General features: G+C 43.6%; 1 protein-coding gene across 1 annotated transcript; it reads left to right on the top strand.

Annotated features, from left to right (window-relative positions):
- Positions 1–2,381: 2,381 nt before the first annotated feature.
- LOC124004029 (homeobox protein BarH-like 1) lies at positions 2,382–5,791 on the top strand. Its single transcript, XM_046312766.1, has 4 exons — positions 2,382–2,949; positions 4,564–4,855; positions 5,105–5,189; positions 5,334–5,791. Exons 1-4 carry the CDS (start codon positions 2,742–2,744, stop codon positions 5,499–5,501), a joined length of 753 nt encoding a protein of 250 aa, XP_046168722.1. The 5' UTR covers positions 2,382–2,741; the 3' UTR covers positions 5,502–5,791.
- The last annotated feature ends 18,690 nt before the right edge of the window (positions 5,792–24,481 follow it).

The raw sequence follows: 24,481 nt of genomic DNA on the forward strand, positions 1-24,481 counted from the left end.
CTGCACGTAAAAACCATCTGTCCTCGGTTGCAACACTCACTACCGAGTTCTAAACTGCCTCTGGAAGAAATGTCAGCACAAGAACTGTTCGGTGGGAGCTTCATGAAAGGGGTTTTCCATGGCCGAGAAGTCACACACAAGCCTAAGATACCATGCGCAATGCAAAGCGTCGGCTGGAGTGGTGTAAAGCTCGCCGCCATTGGACTCTGGAGCTGTGGAAACGTGTTCTCTGGAGTGATGAATCACGCTTCACTATCTGGCAGTCCCACGGACGAATCTGGGTTTGGCGGATGCCATAAGAACTCTACCTGTCACAATGCATAGTGCCAACAGTAAAGCTTGGTGGAGGAGGAATAATGGTCTGGGGCGGTTTTTCATGGTTCGTGCCAGGTCTGTTAGTTCCCGTGAAGGGAATTCTTATTGCTTCAGAATACAATGACATTCTAGATTATTCTGTGCTTCCAACTTTGTGGCAACAGTTCCAGCATGACAATGCCCCCGTACACAAAGCGAGGTCCATACAGCAATTTGTCGAGATCGGTGTGGAGGAACTTGACTGGCCTGCACAGAGCCCACACCTCAACCTCATCGAACACCTTTGGAATGAATTTGAATGCCGTCTGCGATCCAGGCCTAATCGCCCAACATCATTGCCCGACCTCACTAATGCTATTTAACCAGGTATTTATATACACACATATATATATATATATATATAACCCTAACCCTTTATTTAACCAGGTATTTATATATATAACCCTAACCCTTCATTTAACCAGGTAGGCCAGTTGAGAACAATTTCTCATTTACAACTGCGACCTGGCCAAGATAAAGCAAAGCAGTGAGACACAAACAACAACAACACAGAGATACACATGGAATAAACAAACGTACAGTCAATAACACAATAGAAAAAATCTATATACAGTGTGTGCAAATGAGGTAAGATTAGGGAGGTAAGGCTATAAATAGGCCGTAGTGGCAAAGTAATTACAATTTAGCAATTAAACACTGGAGTGATAGATGTGCAGAAGATGAATGTGCCAGTAGAGATACTGGGGTGCAAAGGAGAAGAAAAAACAACAATATAGGGATGAGGTAGTTGGATAGGCTATTTACAGATGGGCTATGTACAGGTGCAGTGATCTGTGAGCTGCTCTGACAGCTGGTGTTTAAAGATTAGTGAGATATGAGTCTCCAGCTTCAGTGATTTTTGCAATTCTTTCCAGTCATTGGCAGCAGAGAACTGGAAGGAAAGGCGGCCAAAGTAGGAATAGGCTTTTGGGGGTGACCAGTGAAATATACCTGCTGGAGCGAGTCATCATTAATGAAGCAAACTAAGAAATTGATGCTTCCGGCCATCAGTGTATATTTCTATTTCTAAACAATGTTGCATGACCTGATCTGGTATTGTTCAGTGTTTGGGTATGAATGAATTGCATGTCTTTAACAAATTACATAGGCCTACATTTGTATACATTTCCCTGATATATTTAATCGAAATGTTTACTTTCTACAACAAAATGTTTTAACATTCATTGTAAAATGCATTTCAAAGACATAGCCATTGGGACCTTCAACATTGACCATCTCACACCAGCATTCCTTCAACATTGACCATCTCACACCAGCATTCCTTCAACATTGACCATCTCACACCAGCATTCCTTCAAATTGACCATCTCACACCAGCATTCCTTCAAATTGACCATCTCACACCAGCATTCCTTCAAATTGACCATCTCACACCAGCATTCCTTCAACATTGACCATCTCACACCAGCATTCCTTCAACATTGACCATCTCACACCAGCATTCCTTCAACATTGACCATCTCACACCAGCATTCCTTCAACATTGACCAACTCACACCAGCATTCCTTCAACATTGACCATCTCACACCAGCATTCCTTCAACATTGACCATCTCACACCAGCATTTCTTCAAATTGACCATCTCACACCAGCATTCCTTCAACATTGACCATCTCACACCAGCATTCCTTCAACATTGACCATCTCACACCAGCATTCCTTCAACATTGACCATCTCACACCAGCATTCCTTCAACATTGTGTACAATAAATCTTTCTTGCTTTCTCTGGTCAAGAGTAGATAGGCAGGCTAATGTGTCCAAACCAAATACATGCCTACTAATTTGCTTAAATAATTTGCCTATTTTAGCATGCAAAGTAGTGTTAATAGATGTTTCGCTCTGGATAAGAGCGTCTGCTAAATGACTTAAATGTAAATGTAAATGTAAATGTTTCCTTCCTTCCTCGGGTCTGAGAGGCTGGCTCGTCTAAGGAGGGGAGGAGCATAGAAAGGGAACTCTCTTATAAGCCTTGAACTGCTCCATGCATACTCTCAGCGACGCTATAGCCTACAGTAAACAGGGGTAGACTGCATTACTTGATATTGGCCGGAAATTAAACGTTATGATGACACTTTGAGGGCGTTTGGTTCCATATTGCAATCTCCATATTTGGGTTTTAGCAAAGAAACGGTTTGATTCAGCCACCAGGCAGAATCAGGACGGGCTTATTTCAGTGTCCAGTTGAGAATGTTAACTTCCAGCCCTGCACCCGAGTGACTTATTCCATCCCAGAGTTGTAAAGTGAGAAGGGACGGCTTTTTAAATGTGATTGCATGTCTCTACGGTATAGCTAGACTACCCAAGGAGGAAGAAAAATTAACGTTTTTATTGCACTCGGTCTCTCCCGCTGACCGAACTGAACCATGCAGCATCCCTTGGACTTGGGGGCTCACTACTATCTTCCGGAGGCTTACAACGACCACCGCTCCCACTCACATCGCTACCGGAGCTTCATGATCGAAGAGATTCTGACCGACCACCCGGACCATAAGATGTCTACCCCGGCAGGGGAGCTGCTCAAGTTCGGAGTACAAGCTCTGTTATCGGCACGGCCATACCACAACCACCTGGGTAAGATGCACTGCTTTTGATTCTAGCTTGTTTTAAGATGGAGGTGTGTACCCGAAAAATGTGATTGTATTTGCAATAAGTCTTTGTTATATAGTCTTCTCTAGACCAGGACCGAGTTTGGGAAACCCTACTCCAGATGAATGCTTTTGATTCGTTCAGGCAGTAATTGTCCCAAATGGCGCTCGTAAAATAAGTTGATTTAATGCATCTTTAAATATGAGCCTGTTTACATTTGTGTTTCTGGTATTATTTACTTATTGGAAGTGCACGATCTAGGAACGTTTTAAATGTGTATATATAGGCTACAAATGGTAGGTTATAGGGCAAAGGTCAACCATGCACCCCAAAATAAGCAATCGAGAGAAGCGCGTTACCAGTGCGTGCCTTTTTTATTTAACCAGGAGAGTCAGTTAAGAACAAATTATCATTTACAATGACTGCCTACCCCGGGCCAATTGGGACTCCCTATCACGGCCGGATGTGATACAGCCTGGATACGAACCAGGGACGCCTGCACTGCATCGTTTTAGACCGCTGCGCCATTCGGGCACCCTAATTTAGTCACCGTATTTAAAAAACAACATTGTAATTTCATTGGATCTTTAAGGTTTCTAAAGTATATATTGCTGTATCAAAAAATGTAGACAAGTTTTTCTTGTGAATGTTTCCACTCGAGCGAATGATCACACTGGGTCACCAGACTTTAGAAAGGGCGATGCGGGCCTTAAGTTTCACGCAGCGGGTCTCTGCCTTCAGAGTATTGGACTCATGTTATTTTTCCAGTGTAGTATAATCAATCAGTCAAATGTATTTATAAAGCCCTTCTTACATCAGCTGATGTCACAAAGTGCTGTACAGTAACCCAGCTGAAAACTACAAACAGCAGGCAATGCAGGTGTAGAAGCACGGTGGCTAGGAAAAACTCCCTAGAAAGGCCAGAACCTTTTACACGTGTTTACATTGATTGGTCATGCGATTTGTAAAACTAGTCCTTGTTTATCGAATACCACTATTTATGCATTTCAGCAGTCATATGGGTCATATGAATTTGGCTCAGGGAAATTGTGTTGGTGGGTGAAAACACTAAGAGAGTAGGAGTGTGAAGTCACTTTGCGTGTCAATATTTCGACTAGAAAGTAGATGCATTTGGTTACATATGACATTAATTGAAATGATATTTTCAACGTTAATACGAATATACATCTATAATGTTTATAATAATATAACTATTGCTATAAGTATTACCATAATTATAAAATAAATACAATACCATTTTACAATTAAATTATTCTTATTTGTATTGGGCCGAGGCCTATCGTAGTATAATGTAATATCTTAAATATGCTACAATACTACTATGACTTAACTATTATTAAAATAATACAGATATAACAATACAATAATACTACTACTAATAATATTATAAAATAAAATGTTTTAGTAACATTTCTCTGTATTCATGTTAACCTTTATGTTTACCAAGAGAACTGTCATCATCAGTTTGTAATTGCCAAGCTAATAGTCAAGTGTGTAGCCTATAGGCATTGTTAAATGAATTATCTTTGTGTAGACCTAGAATAATTATATTTAAATGTGATATTGTTTGACTTTCAGTTTTGAAGGCCGACCAGTCGGGTATCCTGAAGTTTCCCATGTCGCCACTCTCTTGTTCACTTGGATCACCGTTAGGCTCTGCTCTCCTATCTGGGGCTCCAGGCCTGCACCACGGCTCAGCCTCCCACCACCTCCCACTGGACATCCACCTCCGAAGCAAACTGGAGCACCTCGGCGAGGGCAGCAGCAAGACCAAAAAGGGCCGACGGAGCAGGACAGTCTTCACTGAGCTACAGCTCATGGGCCTGGAGAAGAGATTTGAGAAACAAAAGTACCTTTCAACACCTGACAGGTATTCAAATGAATTCAATCAACTTCGTTTATCCCCAAGCCCAGTTATTGGTGATGTGCGGAAAAGGCGACAGGCAGAAATAAAAACATGCAAATGCCTTATCTGCTGTTATGACTGATGAAACCAAAGAAAATATCCTCCTTTAATACCATTGACTATCGACTGCTTTTAGTTCAAGGCAGCGTCATAGTGTGCTATTCGAGAATGTAAAGGAAATCTCTCTAATCGCTTCTGTCTTTGTTCATGTAGAATAGATCTTGCTGAGTGTCTGGATCTGAGTCAACTACAAGTCAAGACCTGGTACCAGAACAGGAGAATGAAATGGAAGAAAATAGTAAGTTCTTATTTCTTATTATGAACAATATCGCAAGGAGGAGAATGACTTGTCAATTATCTTGGTTTTATGGTAGGACTAAACCGCTTTATTGCGAACGGTTGAATTGTTTTAACTGAAACTTGAATCGTTTCCACTGTACAGGTCCTACAAGGAGGAGGATTGGAATCTCCAACCAAACCAAAAGGCCGTCCTAAGAAGAATTCCATCCCGTCGAGCGAGCAGCTTTCGGAGCATGAGAGGTCTCGAGACGTCGACCGTAAATCGGACTGTTCCACCTCGCCACTTTCAGACACTAACCAAGAGGAATAATAACGTTGGTGCTCCGAGCCTCCGACTAACTTACAACGAACTATCTGACGATGTTCTCCTGACATACAGCCTCTGGGATGCGTAATGTTGCATGTATGGTCGACGGTTGGATCCAAGTGCCTTGACGTGGATATGTTGGAACTTAGAGAGCGACTCATGTTCGCCTTCCGTATGAGAGGCGGAACATGATTTTTTTTACTACTAATCTCGCTCATCCTGGGACGATGTTACTTTTTGTAGGCTATATTACATCTTCTTTCATCATCAATGTGTTCTCAATACCTACTATGTGCGTCCCTCCGCGTCACGACAAACTGTTTTTACTGCTGTGGAGCGGTAGAGCGAGGAGGCAGGAGAGAGGGGACAGAGAAACATCCATCGACCAGTACTGTTTCCTTGCCTCCATTCGAAGGACACACTTTAACACACAGGTATTCTGTTCTGCTTTTGTTTGTTTTGCATATTCACATGTTTTATTCGGTTATTATTACAAAGATATTTTTGGATGTAATTAAATATTTTTTCACTTACACTTAATTGTTATTTTATTTGTATTTTATATTGAAAGGAAATTTGACCAACATTGATATTTCCTGCAATCACATACGAATGTTGATGTTGGCAGCTGGGAGGTAATTTTCCCTACAAAACATTTCCATTCTGGAACACTTATAGGCCTATCCATCTGCCTTTTCCGTTCCAACGCTGTGATGTGAACAGTCGTTCACTTAATAACATTTTAGCAGTGCTACAATTTCTTGGTGGGTAGGCCTAACATTACGGACAATTCAGCGTGACCCAGACAGCCCTGGGTTTATTTGAACGGAAACGAAATGTAACGAGCAAAGCGAAATATGAGTGCTTAATAATATGACTTTAAGGGTAATTTAACACAAGTAGGTTAACTCCATAGAAAACTGGTGCTTGAACACTCATAACTGAGGCCGACAGGCAAATCCAATATTATAACATCTAGTGCTCACCACCGATAATGAAAATGATACGGTCACGTTTCAAATATTTCAAACATAATGATCTAATCACACGTTTTTAACTATCGGTCAATAATGACATCACATATCTAAATGATCGTGTAAGGTGATAAGGCCCGAGGGCACTTCACTTGCCAACCATGGAGTCCGTTAAACACACTAGTGAGCATATCGCATACGAGTGAACAGCTTGCAGGTCTCAAATAACGACTCACCACATTAGTTTCTGATACAATAAAATAGTATCCTCCCTTTCATATTCTCAATAGGGGGATTCTGACCCGAGTTAAGCCCGCATAAATCAACATATCAACTTTCCCACAGTAAAGTTATGAAATGTGCCATTATGAAATGTGCCATTATCCAGCATTTACATTGTAAGGCCTTTTAACTTGCTACCCCGACACTCTCTGTCATGTTAAATATTAACCACTATCATTATCGACCGTCAGTAGGCCTAATGACCACACATAGGCCTATTTAACTGCCAATTAACTGTTCGTTCCCTTCAGTTGGTGTAGGCTACATTATCATTCCATTTAATTACACTGTTAGTTCACTTCAGTTGGTATAGTCTACATTATCATTCCATTTAATTACACTGTTAGTTCCCTTCAGTTGGTATAGCCTACATTATCATTCCATTTAATTACACTGTTAGTTCCCTTCAGTTGGTATAGCCTACATTATCATTCCATTTAATTACACTGTTAGTTCCCTTCAGTTGGTATAGCCTATATTATCATTCCATTTAATTACACTGTTAGTTCACTTCAGTTGGTATAGCCTACATTATCATTCCATTTATTTACACTGTTAGTTCCCTTCAGTTGGTATAGCCTACATTATCATTCCATTTAATTACACTTAGTTCACTTCAGTTGGTATAGCCTACATTATCATTCCATTTAATTACACTGTTAGTTCACTTCAGTTGGTATAGCCTACATTATCATTCCATTTAATTACACTTAGTTCACTTCAGTTGGTATAGCCTACATTATCATTCCATTTAATTACACTTAGTTCACTTCAGTTGGTATAGCCTGTAGAGCATGGCGCTTGTAACGCCAGGGTAGTGGGTTCGATCCCCGGGACCACCCATACGTAGAATGTATGCACCCATGACTGTAAGTCGCTTTGGATAAAAGCGTCTGCTAAATGGCATATATATATATATCATTCCATTTAATTACACTTAGTTCACTTCAGTTGGTATAGCCTACATTATCATTCCATTTAATTACATAGTTCCCTTCAGTTGGTATAGCCTACATTATCATTCCATTTAATTACTTAGTTCACTTCAGTTGGTATAGCCTACATTATCATTCCATTTAATTACACTTAGTTCACTTCAGTTGGTATAGCCTACATTATCATTCCATTTAATTACACTTAGTTCACTTCAGTTGGTATAGCCTACATTATCATTCCATTTAATTACATAGTTCCCTTCAGTTGGTATAGCCTACATTATCATTCCATTTAATTACTTAGTTCACTTCAGTTGGTATAGCCTACATTATCATTCCATTTAATTACTTAGTTCACTTCAGTTGGTATAGCCTACATTATCATTCCATTTAATTACATAGTTCCCTTCAGTTGGTATAGCCTACATTATCATTCCATTTAATTACTTAGTTCACTTCAGTTGGTATAGCCTACATTATCATTCCATTTAATTACACTGTTAGTTCCCTTCAGTTGGTATAGCCTACATTATCATTCCATTTAATTACACTTAGTTCACTTCAGTTGGTATAGCCTACATTATCATTCCATTTAATTACATAGTTTCGTTTACCTTAATTTGCTCCCACTGTAAACGCCGTCATGGCCATGCGGTTGTTTCTGAGGACCATTAGTAACAGTTGATAATAAAAACTAAAAAAGTGCAGACCTTTTTTCAAATAAAGGTTAAATAAATAAAAGACCAAGCCGCAACAATTTGAACCCAACACATGGGGCAATACCTGGCCGTGTCATCACACAGTTCCATGGTTAGTGCAGGCAATAGACGAGGGTATAACCTACTATTGTACAGTATTCTCCCTGTTATAATTCTATGTATACTAATCTTCCAACATTACCATGGGTTGAAGAACTGAACGAACCCAACCACTGCTTTCTTTCTTTCAGGCTTAAAGGTTCTTCAAAACATTTTTTTTAAATGTTAGAATTTTTTAAAAACCTTTATCTAACTGATTCAAGTACTTTCCCAAACCTAAATAAGCTACAAGATCAGAGTATTTTTTTAAATCTACCAATTGCTGAGACAGAGATGAATATGCATATATTAACTGATCCTTAACATTCTGAACCCATTCTCTCGAGTCTGTCGACAAAATTCAAAATTCAAAATTACAAAGTACACTGTATTTAAAGGGGATGGTTTAAGATACATTTACTGAAAAACAATAATATCGAATTAAAATTCCGCAAGAATCTGTCGGCTAGCAAGTTTTCAGCGGTTGGAAAGGCATAAATTCCTAAATCGGAATCGGTCCCCATGAGAATAGTATGCTATTCACCAGCTATTCCTTTTGGGTGGAAATCAAAGAAATGACGGTGTGTCTACAGATATGTCGTATTCTGACCTTGACTTAAGGTTCCAAGTGGAACATCTTACTTTAATTTTCCCAACAGAAATGACACCATTCTCCATGCACTGCCATGTAAATACACACATTCGTCCCATTTTCAGCAACAATTGGCAGATTTAAAGATACGCAAACTTTTTAAAAATGATTTTAATTTAACCTTTATTTAACCAGGAAAAGCCCATTGAGACCCAGAGTCTCTTTTTCAAGGGAGACCTGGTCAGAAGGGAGCAACAATTTTTGAAATATTTTTTATTTATTTTACCTTTTATTTAACTAGGCAAGTCAGTTAATTAAGAACAAATTCTTATTTTCAATGACAGTGGGTTAACTGCCTGTTCAGGGGCAGAACGACATTACATCATTAAAATATACAACATGATCCAGCCTTTAAAAAAGCATTTACACTCCTCTGTAACAGTCTCCCATCAATATTTTAAATCCATTCAGTGGCACTAACATATCTAGATGAAGCATGGATTCTAGATTATTCCATTCAGTGGCACTAACATATCTAGATGAAGCATGGATTCTAGACTATTCCATTCAGTGGCACTAACATATCTAGATGAAGCATGGATTCTAGACTATTCCATTCAGTGGCACTAACATATCTAGATGAAGCATGGATTCTAGACTATTCCATTCAGTGGCACTAACATATCTAGATGAAGCATGGATTCTAGACTATTCCATTCAGTGGCACTAACATATCTAGATGAAGCATGGATTCTAGACTATTCCATTCAGTGGCACTAACATATCTAGATGAAGCATGGATTCTAGACTATTCCATTCAGTGGCACTAACATATCTAGATGAAGCATGGATTCTAGACTATTCCATTCAGTGGCACTAACATATCTAGATGAAGCATGGATTCTAGACTATTCCATTCAGTGGCACTAACATATCTAGATGAAGCATGGATTCTAGAATTCCATTCAGTGGCACTAACATATCTAGATGAAGCATGGATTCTAGACTATTCCATTCAGTGGCACTAACATATCTAGATGAAGCATGGATTCTAGACTATTCCATTCAGTGGCACAACATATCTAGATGAAGCATGGATTCTAGACTATTCCATTCAGTGGCACTAACATATCTAGATGAAGCATGGATTCTAGACTATTCCATGCGTCTCGTGCACAAAGAGATGGCAGTCTTGCCTAATCCTTTAAAAGTCCTGGGGACTTTAAGTAGCAACCACCTAGGAGACCAGGTATGGTAACATAGCAACCACCTAGGAGACCAGGTGTGGTAACATAGCAACCACATAGGAGACCAGGTATGGTAACATAGCAACCACCTAGGAGACCAGGTATGGTAACATAGCAACCACCTAGGAGACCAGGTATGGTAACATAGCAACCACCTAGGAGACCAGGTATGGTAACATAGCAACCACCTAGGAGACCAGGTATGGTAACATAGCAACCACCTAGGAGACCAGGTATGGTAACTGCTGCTGGTGAAGGAGACCAGACTACAGTAACTGCTGCTGGTGAAGGAGACCAGACTACAGAGGGAGTTTACCTGCTGGTGGGGAAGGAGACCAGACTACAGAGGGAGTTTACCTGCTGGTGGGGAAGGAGACCAGACTACAGAGGGAGTTTACCTGCTGGTGGTGAAGGAGACCAGACTACAGAGGTAAAGAGGGAGTTTACCTGCTGGTGGGGAAGGAGACCAGACTACAGAGGGAGTTTACCTGCTGGTGGTGAAGGAGACCAGACTACAGAGGGAGTTTACCTGCTGGTGGTGAAGGAGACCAGACTACAGAGGTAAAGAGGGAGTTTACCTGCTGGTGGTGAAGGAGACCAGACTACAGAGGGAGTTTACCTGCTGGTGGGGAAGGAGACCAGACTACAGAGGGAGTTTACCTGCTGGTGGTGAAGGAGACCAGACTACAGAGGGAGTTTACCTGCTGGTGGGGAAGGAGACCAGACTACAGAGGGAGTTTACCTGCTGGTGGTGAAGGAGACCAGACTACAGAGGGAGTTTACCTGCTGGTGGTGAAGGAGACCAGACTACAGAGGGAGTTTACCTGCTGGTGGTAACCAGAGGGAGTTTACCTGCTGGTGGGGAAGGAGACCAGACTACAGAGGGAGTTTACCTGCTGGTGGTGAAGGAGACCAGACTACAGAGGGAGTTTACCTGCTGGTGGTGAAGGAGACCAGACTACAGAGGGAGTTTACCTGCTGGTGGTGAAGGAGACCAGACTACAGAGGGAGTTTACCTGCTGGTGGTGAAGGAGACCAGACTACAGAGGGAGTTTACCTGCTGGTGGTGAAGGAGACCAGACTACAGAGGGAGTTTACCTGCTGGTGGGGAAGGAGACCAGAGGGAGTTTACCTGCTGGTGGTGAAGGAGACCAGACTACAGAGGGAGTTTACCTGCTGGTGGTGAAGGAGACCAGACTACAGAGGGAGTTTACCTGCTGGTGGTGAAGGAGACCAGACTACAGAGGGAGTTTACCTGCTGGTGGTGAAGGAGACCAGACTACAGAGGGAGTTTACCTGCTGGTGGTGAAGGAGACCAGACTACAGAGGGAGTTTACCTGCTGGTGGTGAAGGAGACCAGACTACAGAGGGAGTTTACCTGCTGGTGGGGAAGGAGACCAGACTACAGAGGTGAAGGAGACCAAAGAGGGAGTTTACCTGCTGGTGGGGAAGGAGACCAGACTACAGAGGGAGTTTACCTGCTGGTGGTGAAGGAGACCAGACTACAGAGGGAGTTTACCTGCTGGTGGTGAAGGAGACCAGACTACAGAGGGAGTTTACCTGCTGGTGGTGAAGGAGACCAGACTACAGAGGGAGTTTACCTGCTGGTGGGGAAGGAGACCAGACTACAGAGGTAAAGAGGGAGTTTACCTGCTGGTGGGGAAGGAGACCAGACTACAGAGGGAGTTTACCTGCTGGTGGTGAAGGAGACCAGACTACAGAGGGAGTTTACCTGCTGGTGGTGAAGGAGACCAGACTACAGAGGGAGTTTACCTGCTGGTGGTGAAGGAGACCAGACTACAGAGGGAGTTTACCTGCTGGTGGGGAAGGAGACCAGACTACAGTTTACCTGCTGGTGGTAAAGAGACTACAGGAGTTTACCTGCTGGTGGGGAAGGAGACCAGACTACAGAGGGAGTTTAGAAGAGACTAGAAAGAGGGAGTTTACCTGCTGGTGGTGAAGGAGACCAGACTACAGAGGGAGTTTACCTGCTGGTGGTGAAGGAGACCAGACTACAGAGAGAGTTTACCTGCTGGTGGTGAAGGAGACCAGACTACAGAGGGAGTTTACCTGCTGGTGGGGAAGGAGACCAGACTACAGAGGTAAAGAGGGAGTTTACCTGCTGGTGGGGAAGGAGACCAGACTACAGAGGTAAAGAGGGAGTTTACCTGCTGGTGGTGAAGGAGACCAGACTACAGAGGGAGTTTACCTGCTGGTGGTGAAGGAGACCAGACTACAGAGGGAGTTTACCTGCTGGTGGTGAAGGAGACCAGACTACAGAGGGAGTTTACCTGCTGGTGCTGAAGGAGACCAGACTACAGAGGGAGTTTACCTGCTGGTGGTGAAGGAGACCAGACTACAGAGGGAGTTTACCTGCTGGTGGGGAAGGAGACCAGACTACAGAGGGAGTTTACCTGCTGGTGGGGAAGGAGACCAGACTACAGAGGGAGTTTACCTGCTGGTGGTGAAGGAGACCAGACTACAGAGGGAGTTTACCTGCTGGTGGTGAAGGAGACCAGACTACAGAGGGAGTTTACCTGCTGGTGGTGAAGGAGACCAGACTACAGAGGGAGTTTACCTGCTGGTGGTGAAGGAGACCAGACTACAGAGGTAAAGAGGGAGTTTACCTGCTGGTGGTGAAGGAGACCAGACTACAGAGGGAGTTTACCTGCTGGTGGGGAAGGAGAGACCAGCGTTTACTGGTGGGGAAGGAGACCAGACAGAGGGAGTTTACAGAGGGAGTTTACCTGCTGGTGGTGAAGGAGACCAGACTACAGAGGGAGTTTACCTGCTGGTGGTGAAGGAGACCAGACTACAGAGGGAGTTTACCTGCTGGTGGTGAAGGGAGACCAGACTACAGAGGGAGTTTACCTGCTGGTGGTGAAGGAGACCAGACTACAGAGGGAGTTTACCTGCTGGTGGTGAAGGAGACCAGACTACAGAGGGAGTTTACCTGCTGGTGGTGAAGGAGACCAGACTACAGAGACCGATGCTTTTTCAATGGATAGCCATCAGATGTGACCATGCTAACCTTCTCTGGCAGAGTTCAGGCTCTGGTAAAGGTCATGAATTTAGTTTTTTGGAAATTCAAGACCAGTTTGAGACCATAAAGGGAGGCCTACAGTGACTGAAAAGCAGTCTGGAGCTCTTCAACAGCCTGAACCAGAGAAGGAGTGCATGAATAGATGACTATCATCTGCTGGTTGAATCCCATTTCCCAAATCATGAATAAAAATTGAGAACAACACAGGAGCTAAAATATAACCCTGGGGCACACCTCTATTAATCTCCAGATAGTTAGACTTGTGATTGTCAGTATATAACACATTGTGTTCTGTCAGAAAGGTAGTTCCTAAACCAATTTACTGCCCCTCCACTGAGACCAATGTTTCTGAGTCTAGCTAACAACAATTCATGGTCAACTGAATCAAAGGATTTTGATCAATCCACAAACAGAGCAGCACAATGTTGCTTTTTATCAAGTGCATTAATGATGTTGTTTGCCACTGCCATATCTGCAGTTGTGGTGCTGTACCCCGATCTAAAGCCAGACTGAACCCTACTCAGTAGGTTCTTTTCAATGAAGATGTTTTTTAACTGTGAGTTCACTAGGGATTCATAGACTTTGACCAGGGTAGGGAGTTCACTAGGGATCCATAGACTTTGACCAGGGTAGGGAGTTCACTAGGGATTCATAGACTTTGGCCAGGACAGGGAGTTCCATAGGGATTCATAGACTTTGGCCATGATAGGGAGTTCACTAGGGATCCATAGACTTTGGCCAGGTAGGGAGTTTGAAGATAGGATGATAGTTATTAGCATCTGAGGGATCTCCTCCCTTTAGCAGTGGGAGGACATAAGCTGATTTCCAAATGCTGGGTATAGAATTGGTCAAGAGACTCAAGTTGAAAATGTGAGCCACAGGTTCAGTAATAATACCAGCTGGTATCTTTAAGAGGTAGGGGTCCAGGTTGTCTAGACCTGCAGACTTTTTAGTGTCTATTGCCTTTAGTGCTTTATAGACCCCAGCATAAGAAACAGGCTCAAAGTTAAAATGGTTCACATGAGGGCCTATATCATAGTTTACTGTAACAGAGCTTACATTAGAGGCCTGGGCCCCACCATTATCAACAACAGAACCAGCAGATATGAAGTGCTTGTTAAAACCCCTACAATATCTGCTTTATCCTTCACTTCATTAGAATCCATCATTAAATGGTCAGGAAGGCCAGAGGCTACATTAGAACCGGACACTGATTTGATTAGCTTCCAGAACTTGGTAGGGTTGTTTAGGTTCTCTGTGACTGCATTTAAATAGTCATCCGATTTGATTGGCTTGGTAGGGTTGTTTAGGTTCTGTGACTGCATTTAAATAGTCATCTGATTTGATTGGCTTGGTAGGGTTGTTTAGGTTCTCTGTGACTGCATTTAAATAGTCATCTGATTTGATTGGCTTGGTAGGGTTGTTTAGGTTCTGTGACTGCATTTAAATAGTCATCTGATTTGATTGGCTTGGTAGGGTTGTTTAGGTTCTCTGTGACTGCATTTAAATAGTCATCTGATTTGATTGGCTGCAGTTTTTAGTGGGTTGTTTAGGTTCTGTGACTGCATTTAAATAGTCATCTGATTTGATTGGCTTGGTAGGGTTGTTTAGGTTCTCTGTGACTGCATTTAAATAGTCATCTGATTTGATTGGCTTGGTAGGGTTGTTTATCCTTTCTGTGACTGCATTTAAATAGTCATCTGATTTGATTGGCTTGGTAGGGTTGTTTAGGTTCTCTGTGACTGCATTTAAATAGTCATCTGATTTGATTGGCTTGGTAGGGTTGTTTAGGTTCTGTGACTGCATTTAAATAGTCATCTGATTTGATTGGCTTGGTAGGGTTGTTTAGGTTCTCTGTGACTGCATTTAAATAGTCATCTGATTTGATTGGCTTGGTAGGGTTGTTTAGGTTCTCTGTGACTGCATTTAAATAGTCATCTGATTTGATTGGCTTGGTAGGGTTGTTTAGGTTCTCTGTGACTGCATTTAAATAGTCATCTGATTTGATTGGCTTGGTAGGGTTGTTTAGGTTCTCTGTGACTGCATTTAAATAGTCATCTGATTTGATTGGCTTGGTAGGGTTGTTTAGGTTCTCTGTGACTGCATTTAAATAGTCATCTGATTTGGACTTCCTGATCAATCCTGTGCATTTGTTTCTTAGCGCTCTGAAGGAGGCCCAGTCAACAGGAGCATTTGTATGTCTAGCTTGAGCCCAAGATATATGCAATCCCACCCCTCTTCTCTTCCCTGGCACCCCAATGGTGGAACCAGCTTCCCCCTGAAGCTAGGACAGCAGAGCCCCTGTCCATCTTCCCCCTGAAGCTAGGACAGCAGAGTCCCTGTCCATCTTCCCCTGATGCTAGGACAGCAGAGCCCCTGTCCATCTTCCCCTGATGCTAGGACAGCAGAGTCCCTGTCCATCTTCCCCTGATGCTAGGACAGCAGAGTCCCTGTCCATCTTCCCCTGATGCTAGGACAGCAGAGCCCCTGTCCATCTTCCCCCTGAAGCTAGGACAGCAGAGTCCCTGTCCATCTTCCCCTGATGCTAGGACAGCAGAGTCCCTGTCCATCTTCACCCCTGAAGCTAGGACAGCAGAGTCCCTGTCCATCTTCCCCCCTGAACCGAGGACAGCAGAGCCCCTGTCCATCTTCCCCCCTGAAGCTAGGACAGCAGAGTCCCTGTCCATCTTCCCCCCTGAAGCTAGGACAGCAGAGTCCCTGTCCATCTTCCCTCCTGAACCGAGGACAGCAGAGTCCCTGTCCATCTTCCCCACTGAAGCTAGGACAGCAGGATCCCTGTCCATCTTCCCCCCTGAAGCTAGGACAGCAGAGTCCCTGTCCATCTTCCCCCTGAAGCTAGGACAGCAGAATCCCTGTCCATCTTCCCCTGATGCTAGGACAGCAGAGCCCCTGTCCATCTTCCCCCCTGAAGCTAGGACAGCAGAGTCCCTGTCCATCTTCCCCCCTGAACCGATGACAGCAGAGTCCCTGTCCATCTTCTGAAAACATCTGGAACCCTACCTCTTCAAAGAGTTTTTTTAATCATCCTAAAATAAATCGGACAATCCTGAAAGTTATCATATTCAATTCATTAATAATTTTTGGAAGGTGGATACAAGTTGACAATAGTGGTTGAACAATAGTCCCATATATGTACTTGAATAATCCTCACAAATCGTGGAACAGGTTTAAACTGCTATTTATGATCTGAGTTCCATAACGATTCAAATAGGCAGATAAGTATTGCAGAGAGTTAGCCTAATATGAGCCACTAATGCTAGCAACCTTCTGGAACAACTACATGGACGTGTCAGGAAAGAAAGTTAGATGGAATGGAATGATGCAAAATGTAGGTCACAAACTGAAGGAAACTACACTACAGTGACAGTTATAAATATAGGTTACAAACTGAAGGAAACTAACAATACAGTTATAAATGTCTGTGTCATGTTCTTCTAAATGAGCAGACTAAGGTGCAGCGTGAGTATAGTTCCACATCTTTAATTACAAAATGAAACTGGAAACATAACAACAAAACTTACAAAGACCCGTGACAATGTAGTGCTTAAACACACTAACACAAACAATATCCCATAACCCACTGGTGGAAAAAATGCTACTTAAGTATGAGCCCCAATTAGAGACAACAATAGTCAGCTGCCTCTATTTGGGAATCATACCAAAACCCCAACATAGAAAAAACAACCTAGAACCCCACGTAGAAAATATAAACTATACTAACCCCCCAGTCACGCCCTGACCTATTCCACCATAGAAAATAAAGGGCTCTCTATGGTCAGGACGTGTCTAGACTGGGCATCGGTGCAGAGGAAGACTCCTGCCTTGGAGCGGGACTGGACGCCGTGCTCGGACTGTGCATCGGCGCAGGGGAAGGCTCCAGCCATGGAGCTGGAAGCTTCGGACCGTGGTGAAATGCGAGGAGCAGGAACAGGACACACCTGACTGGGAAGGCGCACTTGAGGGAGAGTGCGAGGAACAGGCACAGGACGTACCTGACCGGGAAAGCGCACTTGAGGGAGAGTGCGAGGAGCAGGCACAGGACGTACCTGACTGGGAAGGCGCACTTGAGGGAGAGTGTGAGGAGGAGGCACAGGACGTACTGGGCTGTGGAGGCGTACTTGAGGGAGAGTGCGAGGAGGAGGCACAGGACGTACTGGGCTGTGGAGGCGTACTTGAGGGAGAGTGCGAGGAGCAGGCACAGGACGTACCTGACTGGGAAGGCGCACTTGAGGGAGAGTTCGAAGAGCAGGCACAGGACGTACCTGACTGGGAAGGCGCACTTGAGGGAGAGTGCGAGGAGCAGGCACAGGACGTACCTGACTGGGAAGGCGCACTTGAGGGAGAGTGCGAGGAGCAGGCACAGGACGTACCTGACTGCGAAGGCGCACTTGAGGGAGAGTGCGAGGAGGCACAGGACGTACTGGGCTGTGGAGGCGTACTGGAGACCTGGTGCGTATAGCCGGCATCAATGGTACCGGAACTTTAACACACTTCGCACGGCAAGTACGAGGAGTTGGCGCAGGACGTACTGGGCGGTGAAGGCGTACTGGAGACTTGGTGCGTAGAGCTGGCGCAGATGGTGCCGAGCTGAGAAAGCGCTTTTCAATGCGCCTGCACTGCAGCATACTCCTTTCCACAACCTCTCTCCGGTATCTCTCATTACCTTCTTCAATCAACTCCCACACAGGCTCTGACTCACTCCTCGATTCAACCGGCCACCCCTTGTGCCCCCCCCCAAAAAAATCTTGGGGTTGTCCTTGGGCTTTCTGTGGCCGCGAACCCCGGTGTCGTCGCTGTCCTCCCTTCTCTCCCTGCATCTGCTTCCACGGAAGGCTTTTGTCTCCAGCCATAATTTCCTCCCACGTCCAGAATGTCTTCTCCTTCTTTCTCTCCTCCCAAGCCCAGGATACTTTCTTCACCTGGGCACGCTGCTTGGTCCTGTTTTGATGTTCTTCTAAATGAGCAGACCAAGGCGCAGTGTGAGTATAGTTCCACATCTTTAATTACAAAGTGAAACTGGAAACAAAATAACCAAACTTACAAAGACCCGTGACAACGTAGTGCTTAAACACACTAACACAAACAATATCCCATAACCCACTGGTGGAAAAAACAATGATCCCATTAGAACCATAGTCAGTTGCCTCTATTTTGAATCATACCAAAAAAATAGAAAAAACAACCTAGAACCCCACATAGAAAATATAAACTAGACTAACCCCCAGTCACGCCCTGACCTACTCCACACCATAGAAAATAAAGCCTCTATGGTCAGGACGTGTGTAACGGCTTTCTTCTGTTGAAGGTGAGGCAGACCAAAACGCAGCGTGGTTATTTAGATACATCTTTAATTAAGATGAAAATAGAACAATATACAAAAACAAGAAATGTGAAAAACAGCCCTATCTGGTGTAACAAACACAAAGACAGGAACAATCACCCACAAACCCCAACACCAAACAGGCTACCTAAATATGGTTCCCAATCAGAGCCAATGACTAACACCTGCCTCTGATTGAGATCCATATCAGGCCAAACACAGAAACAGACAAACTAGACATACAACATAGAATGCCCACTCAGATCACACCCTGACCAAACAAAACATAGAAACATACAAAGCAAACTATGGTCAGGGTGTGACAGTACCCCCCCCCCCTCAAGGTGCGGACTCCGGCCGCAAAACCTGAACCTATTGGGGAGGCTCTGGGTGGGCATCTGTCCACGGTGGCGGTGGCGGCTCTGGTGCTGGACATGGCCTCCACTTCACCATAGTCTTAGTCCGCCACATTGTCCGCTTCCGTGGCCTCCTAACCACGGCGACCCTTCTAAATGACCCCACTGGACAGAGGGGCAGCTCGGGGCAGAGGGGCTCTGGTGCCTCAGACTCCGGCAGCGCCAGACAGGCGAGGCGCACTGTAGGCCTGATGCGTGGTGCTGGCACTGGTGGTACTGAGCCGAGGACACGCACAGGAAGCCTGGTGCGGGAAGCTGACACCGGAGGGCTGGTGCGTGGAGGTGGTACTGGATAGACCGGACCGTGCAGGCGCACTGGAGCTCTTGAGCACCGAGCCTGCCCAACCTTACCTGGTTGAATGCTCCCGGTCGCCCTGCCAGTGCGGTGAGGTGGAATAGCCCGCACTGGGCTATGCAGGCGAACCGGGGACACCATGCGCAAGTCTGGTGCCATGTATGCCGGACCAAGGAGACGCACTGGAGACCAGATGCGTAGAGCCGGCTTCATGGCACCTGGCTCGATGCCCACTCTAGCCCGGCCGATACGAGGAGCTGGAATGTACCGCACCGGGCTATGCACCCGCACTGGAGACACCGTGTGCTTCACAGCATAACACGGTGCCTGCCCGGTCTCTCTAGCCCCCCGGTAAGCACAGGAAGTTGGCGCAGGTCTCCTACCTGGCTTCGCCATACTCCCTGTGTGCCTCCCCCCAATACATTTTTGGGGCTGACTCTCGGGCTTCCATCCACGCCGCCGTGTTCGTCTCTCCAACTCCATTCTCCTATAACCCTCTTTGCACTGCTCCAGCGAATCCCAGGCGGGCTCCGGCACTCTCCCTGGGTCGACCGCCCACCTGTCTATTTCCTCCCAAGTTGTATAGTCCATACTTCTCCGCTCCTGCTGCCGCTGCCTGTCACCACTCCGCTTGGTCCTGTTGTGGTGGGTGATTCTGTAACGGCTTTCTTCTTTTGAAGGAGAGGCGGACCAAAACGCAGCGTGGTTATTTAGATACATCTTTAATAAATATGAAAATAGAACAATATACAAAAAAAAACAAGAAACGTGAAAAAAAACAGCCCTATCTGGTGTAACAAAGACAGGAACAATCACCCACAAACCCCAACACCAAACAGGCTACCTAAATATGGTTCCCAATCAGAGCCAATGACTAACACCTGCCTCTGATTTAGATCCATATCAGGCCAAACACAGAAACAGACAAACTAGACACACAACATAGAATGCCCACTCAGATCACACCCTGACCAAACAAAACATAGAAACATACAAAGCAAACTATGGTCAGGGTGTGACAATGTGACAGTCTGTGTGTATTACTGACATGGCTCCCAGATTGTGGCCAATTTTTAACTTGACACAAATTGTAAAATCAAACTGAGAAAATCCCAGGTACATAATTAAAACATTCTAAACTACATGCATCAACACAGTAGGTTTGGCCCTACAGAAGACTATAGCTTGGGTTCAGCCCTACAGAAGATTTAGCTAGGGTACAGGCCTTCAGTAGACTATAGCTTGGGTTCAGCCCTTCAGTAGACTATAGCTTGGGTTCAGCCCTACAGAAGACTATAGCTTGGGTTCAGCCCTACAGTAGACTATAGCTTGGGTTCAGCCCTACAGTAGACTATAGCTAGAGTTCAGCCCTACAGAAGCCTATAGCTTGGGTTCAGCCCTACAGAAGACTATAGCTTGGGTTCAGCCCTTCAGTAGACTATAGCTTGGGTTCAGCCCTACAGAAGACTATAGCTTGGGTTCAGCCCTACAGAAGCCTATAGCTTGGGTTCAGCCCTAAACATCCCAGACAGTCCTTTCTAATATTGTTATGACTACAATGGATGATAGGAGTAGGACACTACTGTGTAAATAAATGCATGGTCAAGAATCTTCCCCATAAAATATTGCATCTCTGATGAGGCATATCAAGGATTATTCTCTGAGGCATATCAAGGATTATTCTCTGAGGCATATAAAGGATTATTCTCTGAGGCATATCAATGATTATTCTCTGAGGCATATCAATGATTATTCTCTGAGGCATATCAATGATTATTCTCTGAGGCATATCAAGGATTATTCTCTGAGGCATATCAAGGATTATTCTCTGATGAGGCATATCAAGGATTATTCTCTGAGGCATATCAAGGATTATTCTGAGGCATATCAATGATTATTATCTGAGGAGGCATATCAAGGATTATTCTGAGGCATATCAAGGATTATTCTGAGGCATATCAAGGATTATTCTGAGGCATATCAAGGATTATTCTCTGAGGCATATCAAGGATTATTCTGAGGCATATCAATGATTATTATCTGAGGAGGCATATCAATGATTATTATCTGAGGAGGCATATCAAGTATTATTCTGAGGCATATCAAGGATTATTCTCTGAGGCATATCAAGGATTATTCTCTGAGGCATATCAAGGATTATTCTCTGAGGAGGCATATCAAGGATTATTCTCTGAGGCATATCAAGGATTATTCTGAGGCATATCAAGGATTATTCTCTGAGGCATATCAAGGATTATTCTCTGAGGCATATCAAGGATTATTCTGAGGCATATCAAGGATTATTCTGAGGCATATCAAGGATTATTCTCTGAGGCATATCAAGGATTATTCTCTGAGGCATATCAAGGATTATTCTCTGAGGAGGCATATCAAGGATTATTCTGAGGCATATCAAGGATTATTCTCTGAGGCATATCAAGGATTATTCTGAGGCATATCAAGGATTATTCTCTGAGGCATATCAATGATTATTCTGAGGCATATCAAGGATTATTCTGAGGCATATCAAGGATTATTCTCTGAGGCATATCAAGGATTATTCTGAGGCATATCAAGGATTATTCTCTGAGGCATATCAAGGATTATTCTCTGAGGCATATCAAGGATTATTCTCTGAGGCATATCAAGGATTATTTTGAGGCATATCAAGGATTATTCTGAGGCATATCAAGGATTATTCTCTGAGGCATATCAAGGATTATTCTCTGAGGCATATCAATGATTATTTTGAGGCATATCAAGGATTATTCTGAGGCATATCAAGGATTATTCTCTGAGGCATATCAAGGATTATTCTCTGAGGCATATCAAGGATTATTCTCTGAGGCATATCAAGGATTATTTTGAGGCATATCAAGGATTATTCTGAGGCATATCAAGGATTATTCTCTGAGGCATATCAAGGATTATTCTCTGAGGCATATAGGATTATTCTCTGAGGTTCAGATTATTCTCTGAGGCATATCAAGGATTAAGGCATATCAAGGATTATTCTCTGAGGAGGCATATCAAGATTATTCTCTGAGGAGGCATATCTGATTATTCTCTGAGGCATTGATTATTCTCTGACATATCAATGGCATATCAATGATTATTCTCTGAGGCATATCAAGGATTATTCTCTGAGCATATCAATGATTATTCTCAGGCATATCAATGATTATTATCTGAGGCATATCAATGATTAATGCATATGGATTATTCTGAGGCATATCATTATTCTCTGAGGCATATCCTCTGAGGCATATCAAATTATTATCTCTGATAAGGCATATCAATGATTATTCTCTGATGAGGCATATATATCAAGGATTATTCTCTGAGGCATATCAATGATTATTCTCTGAGGCATATCAAGGATTATTATCTGAGGCATATCAATGATTATTCTGAGGCATATCAATGATTATTCTCTGATGAGGCATATCAAGGATTATTCTGAGGCATATCAAGGATTATTATTCTCTGAGGAGGAAACTACGACCTGAGTTAAGTGTAAATGGAATGGTAATTCCCTTTTTAAGCACTTCTCTTTCTATGCGTATTGTGATCTTAAACTCAAGCATCAGAATAACATGCTATTCATTTTGGGGGAGAGCTAATAAATTAAGGTGTGGCCGGAGGTGTGTCTACAGATGTGTCATATTCTGACCTTGACCCTAAAGATTCCACCACCATTACGTTGATAAGTTGATAAGAGCTAGTTAAATGAGTCATCTGTTTGGAGAAGGGATTTGTAAATACACATTCATTATTTGACATGAGTTTTCCTGATAGAAATAGCATTCTCCATGCACTGTAATTTATAAATTGATGAGATCTATTGATAAGAGCTAGGTAAATGAGTCATCTGTTTGGAGAAGGGGTTTGTAAATACACATTCATTGTTTTACATGAGTTTTCCTCATGATCCCTAGAGATGAATGTGAAACCAGTTATATGGAAGCAAACTGAAAGTCCTATCAACATGACATGTATTGTGATTCATTTTCCATAGTGAAGTAGGCTATACATAGCTGTGTTGTTATTCACAATTTTAATTGTGTGCCCTCAATTTGTTTGGTTGAATTTTGGAGACCCAAGCTATAGGTTTCTGTAGGGCTGAACCCAAGCTATAGGCTTCTATAGGGCTGAACCCAAGGTATAGTCTGCTGTGGGCCAAACCCAACCTATAGTCTGCTGTGGGCCAAACCCAAGGTATAGTCTTCTATAGGGCTGAACCCAAGCTATAGTCTTCTGTAGGGCTGAACTCTAGCTCTAGTCTTCTGTAGGGCTGAACCCAAGCTATAGTCTTCTGTAGGGCTGAACCCAAGCTATAGTCTTCTATAGGGCTGAACCCAAGCTATAATCTTCTGTAGGGCTGAACCCAAGCTATAGTCTTCTGTAGGGCTGAACCCTAGCTCTTGTCTTCTATAGGGCTGAACCCAAGCTATAGTCTTCTGTAGGGCTGAACCCAAGCTATAGTCTTCTGTAGGGCTGAACTCTAGCTATAGTCTTCTGTAGGGCTGAACTCTAGCTCTAGTCTTCTGTAGGGCTGAACCCTAGTTATAGTCTTCTGTAGGGCTGAACCCAAGCTATAGTCTTCTGTAGGGCTGAACCCAAGCTATAGTCTTCTGTAGGGCTGAACCCTAGCTATAGGCTTCTGTAGGGCTGAACCCTAGTTATAGGCATCTGTTTGTTAGTGTGTATAGAAATATACTCATAATTAAACCTAAACCTATTGCAGATTTATCAACACAGATAGTGGAAAATAAGATTATTGACAGACATGTCAACTCTGAAAGATAATATCAAACCCTGTCCTATGCATCCGGAAAACTATTCTAAATCTAACAAATGGTGAGGTAGCATTTTAATGTTTTTTAGTTGCAGTAATAACATGAGCTTGATTTCAAAAACATTCTTGAAATGTCCCTCCTTTCAAAGTAAGATATATTTAGGCCTGCGTGTATAAACTGTAGGCCTAGAGAGCTAGTAACCTCAGCCAAGAACTGCTGGTGACGCTCTTCAAATAAACCTAGTTCTGTTGAACCACATCAC

Source organism: Oncorhynchus gorbuscha, linkage group LG18 (assembly GCF_021184085.1).
Source record: "Oncorhynchus gorbuscha isolate QuinsamMale2020 ecotype Even-year linkage group LG18, OgorEven_v1.0, whole genome shotgun sequence".
In the NCBI taxonomy this organism is placed as follows: Eukaryota; Metazoa; Chordata; class Actinopteri; order Salmoniformes; family Salmonidae; genus Oncorhynchus; species Oncorhynchus gorbuscha.

Coding starts and splice junctions, on each gene's coding strand:
- LOC124004029 (XM_046312766.1), top strand. CDS start 2,742: ATGCAGCATCCCTTGGACTTGGGGGCTCACTACTATCTTCCGGAGGCT. Junction 4,856..5,104: donor TACCTTTCAACACCTGACAG/GTATTCAAATGA, acceptor TTGTTCATGTAG/AATAGATCTTGCTGAGTGTC. Junction 5,190..5,333: donor GAATGAAATGGAAGAAAATA/GTAAGTTCTTAT, acceptor TCCACTGTACAG/GTCCTACAAGGAGGAGGATT.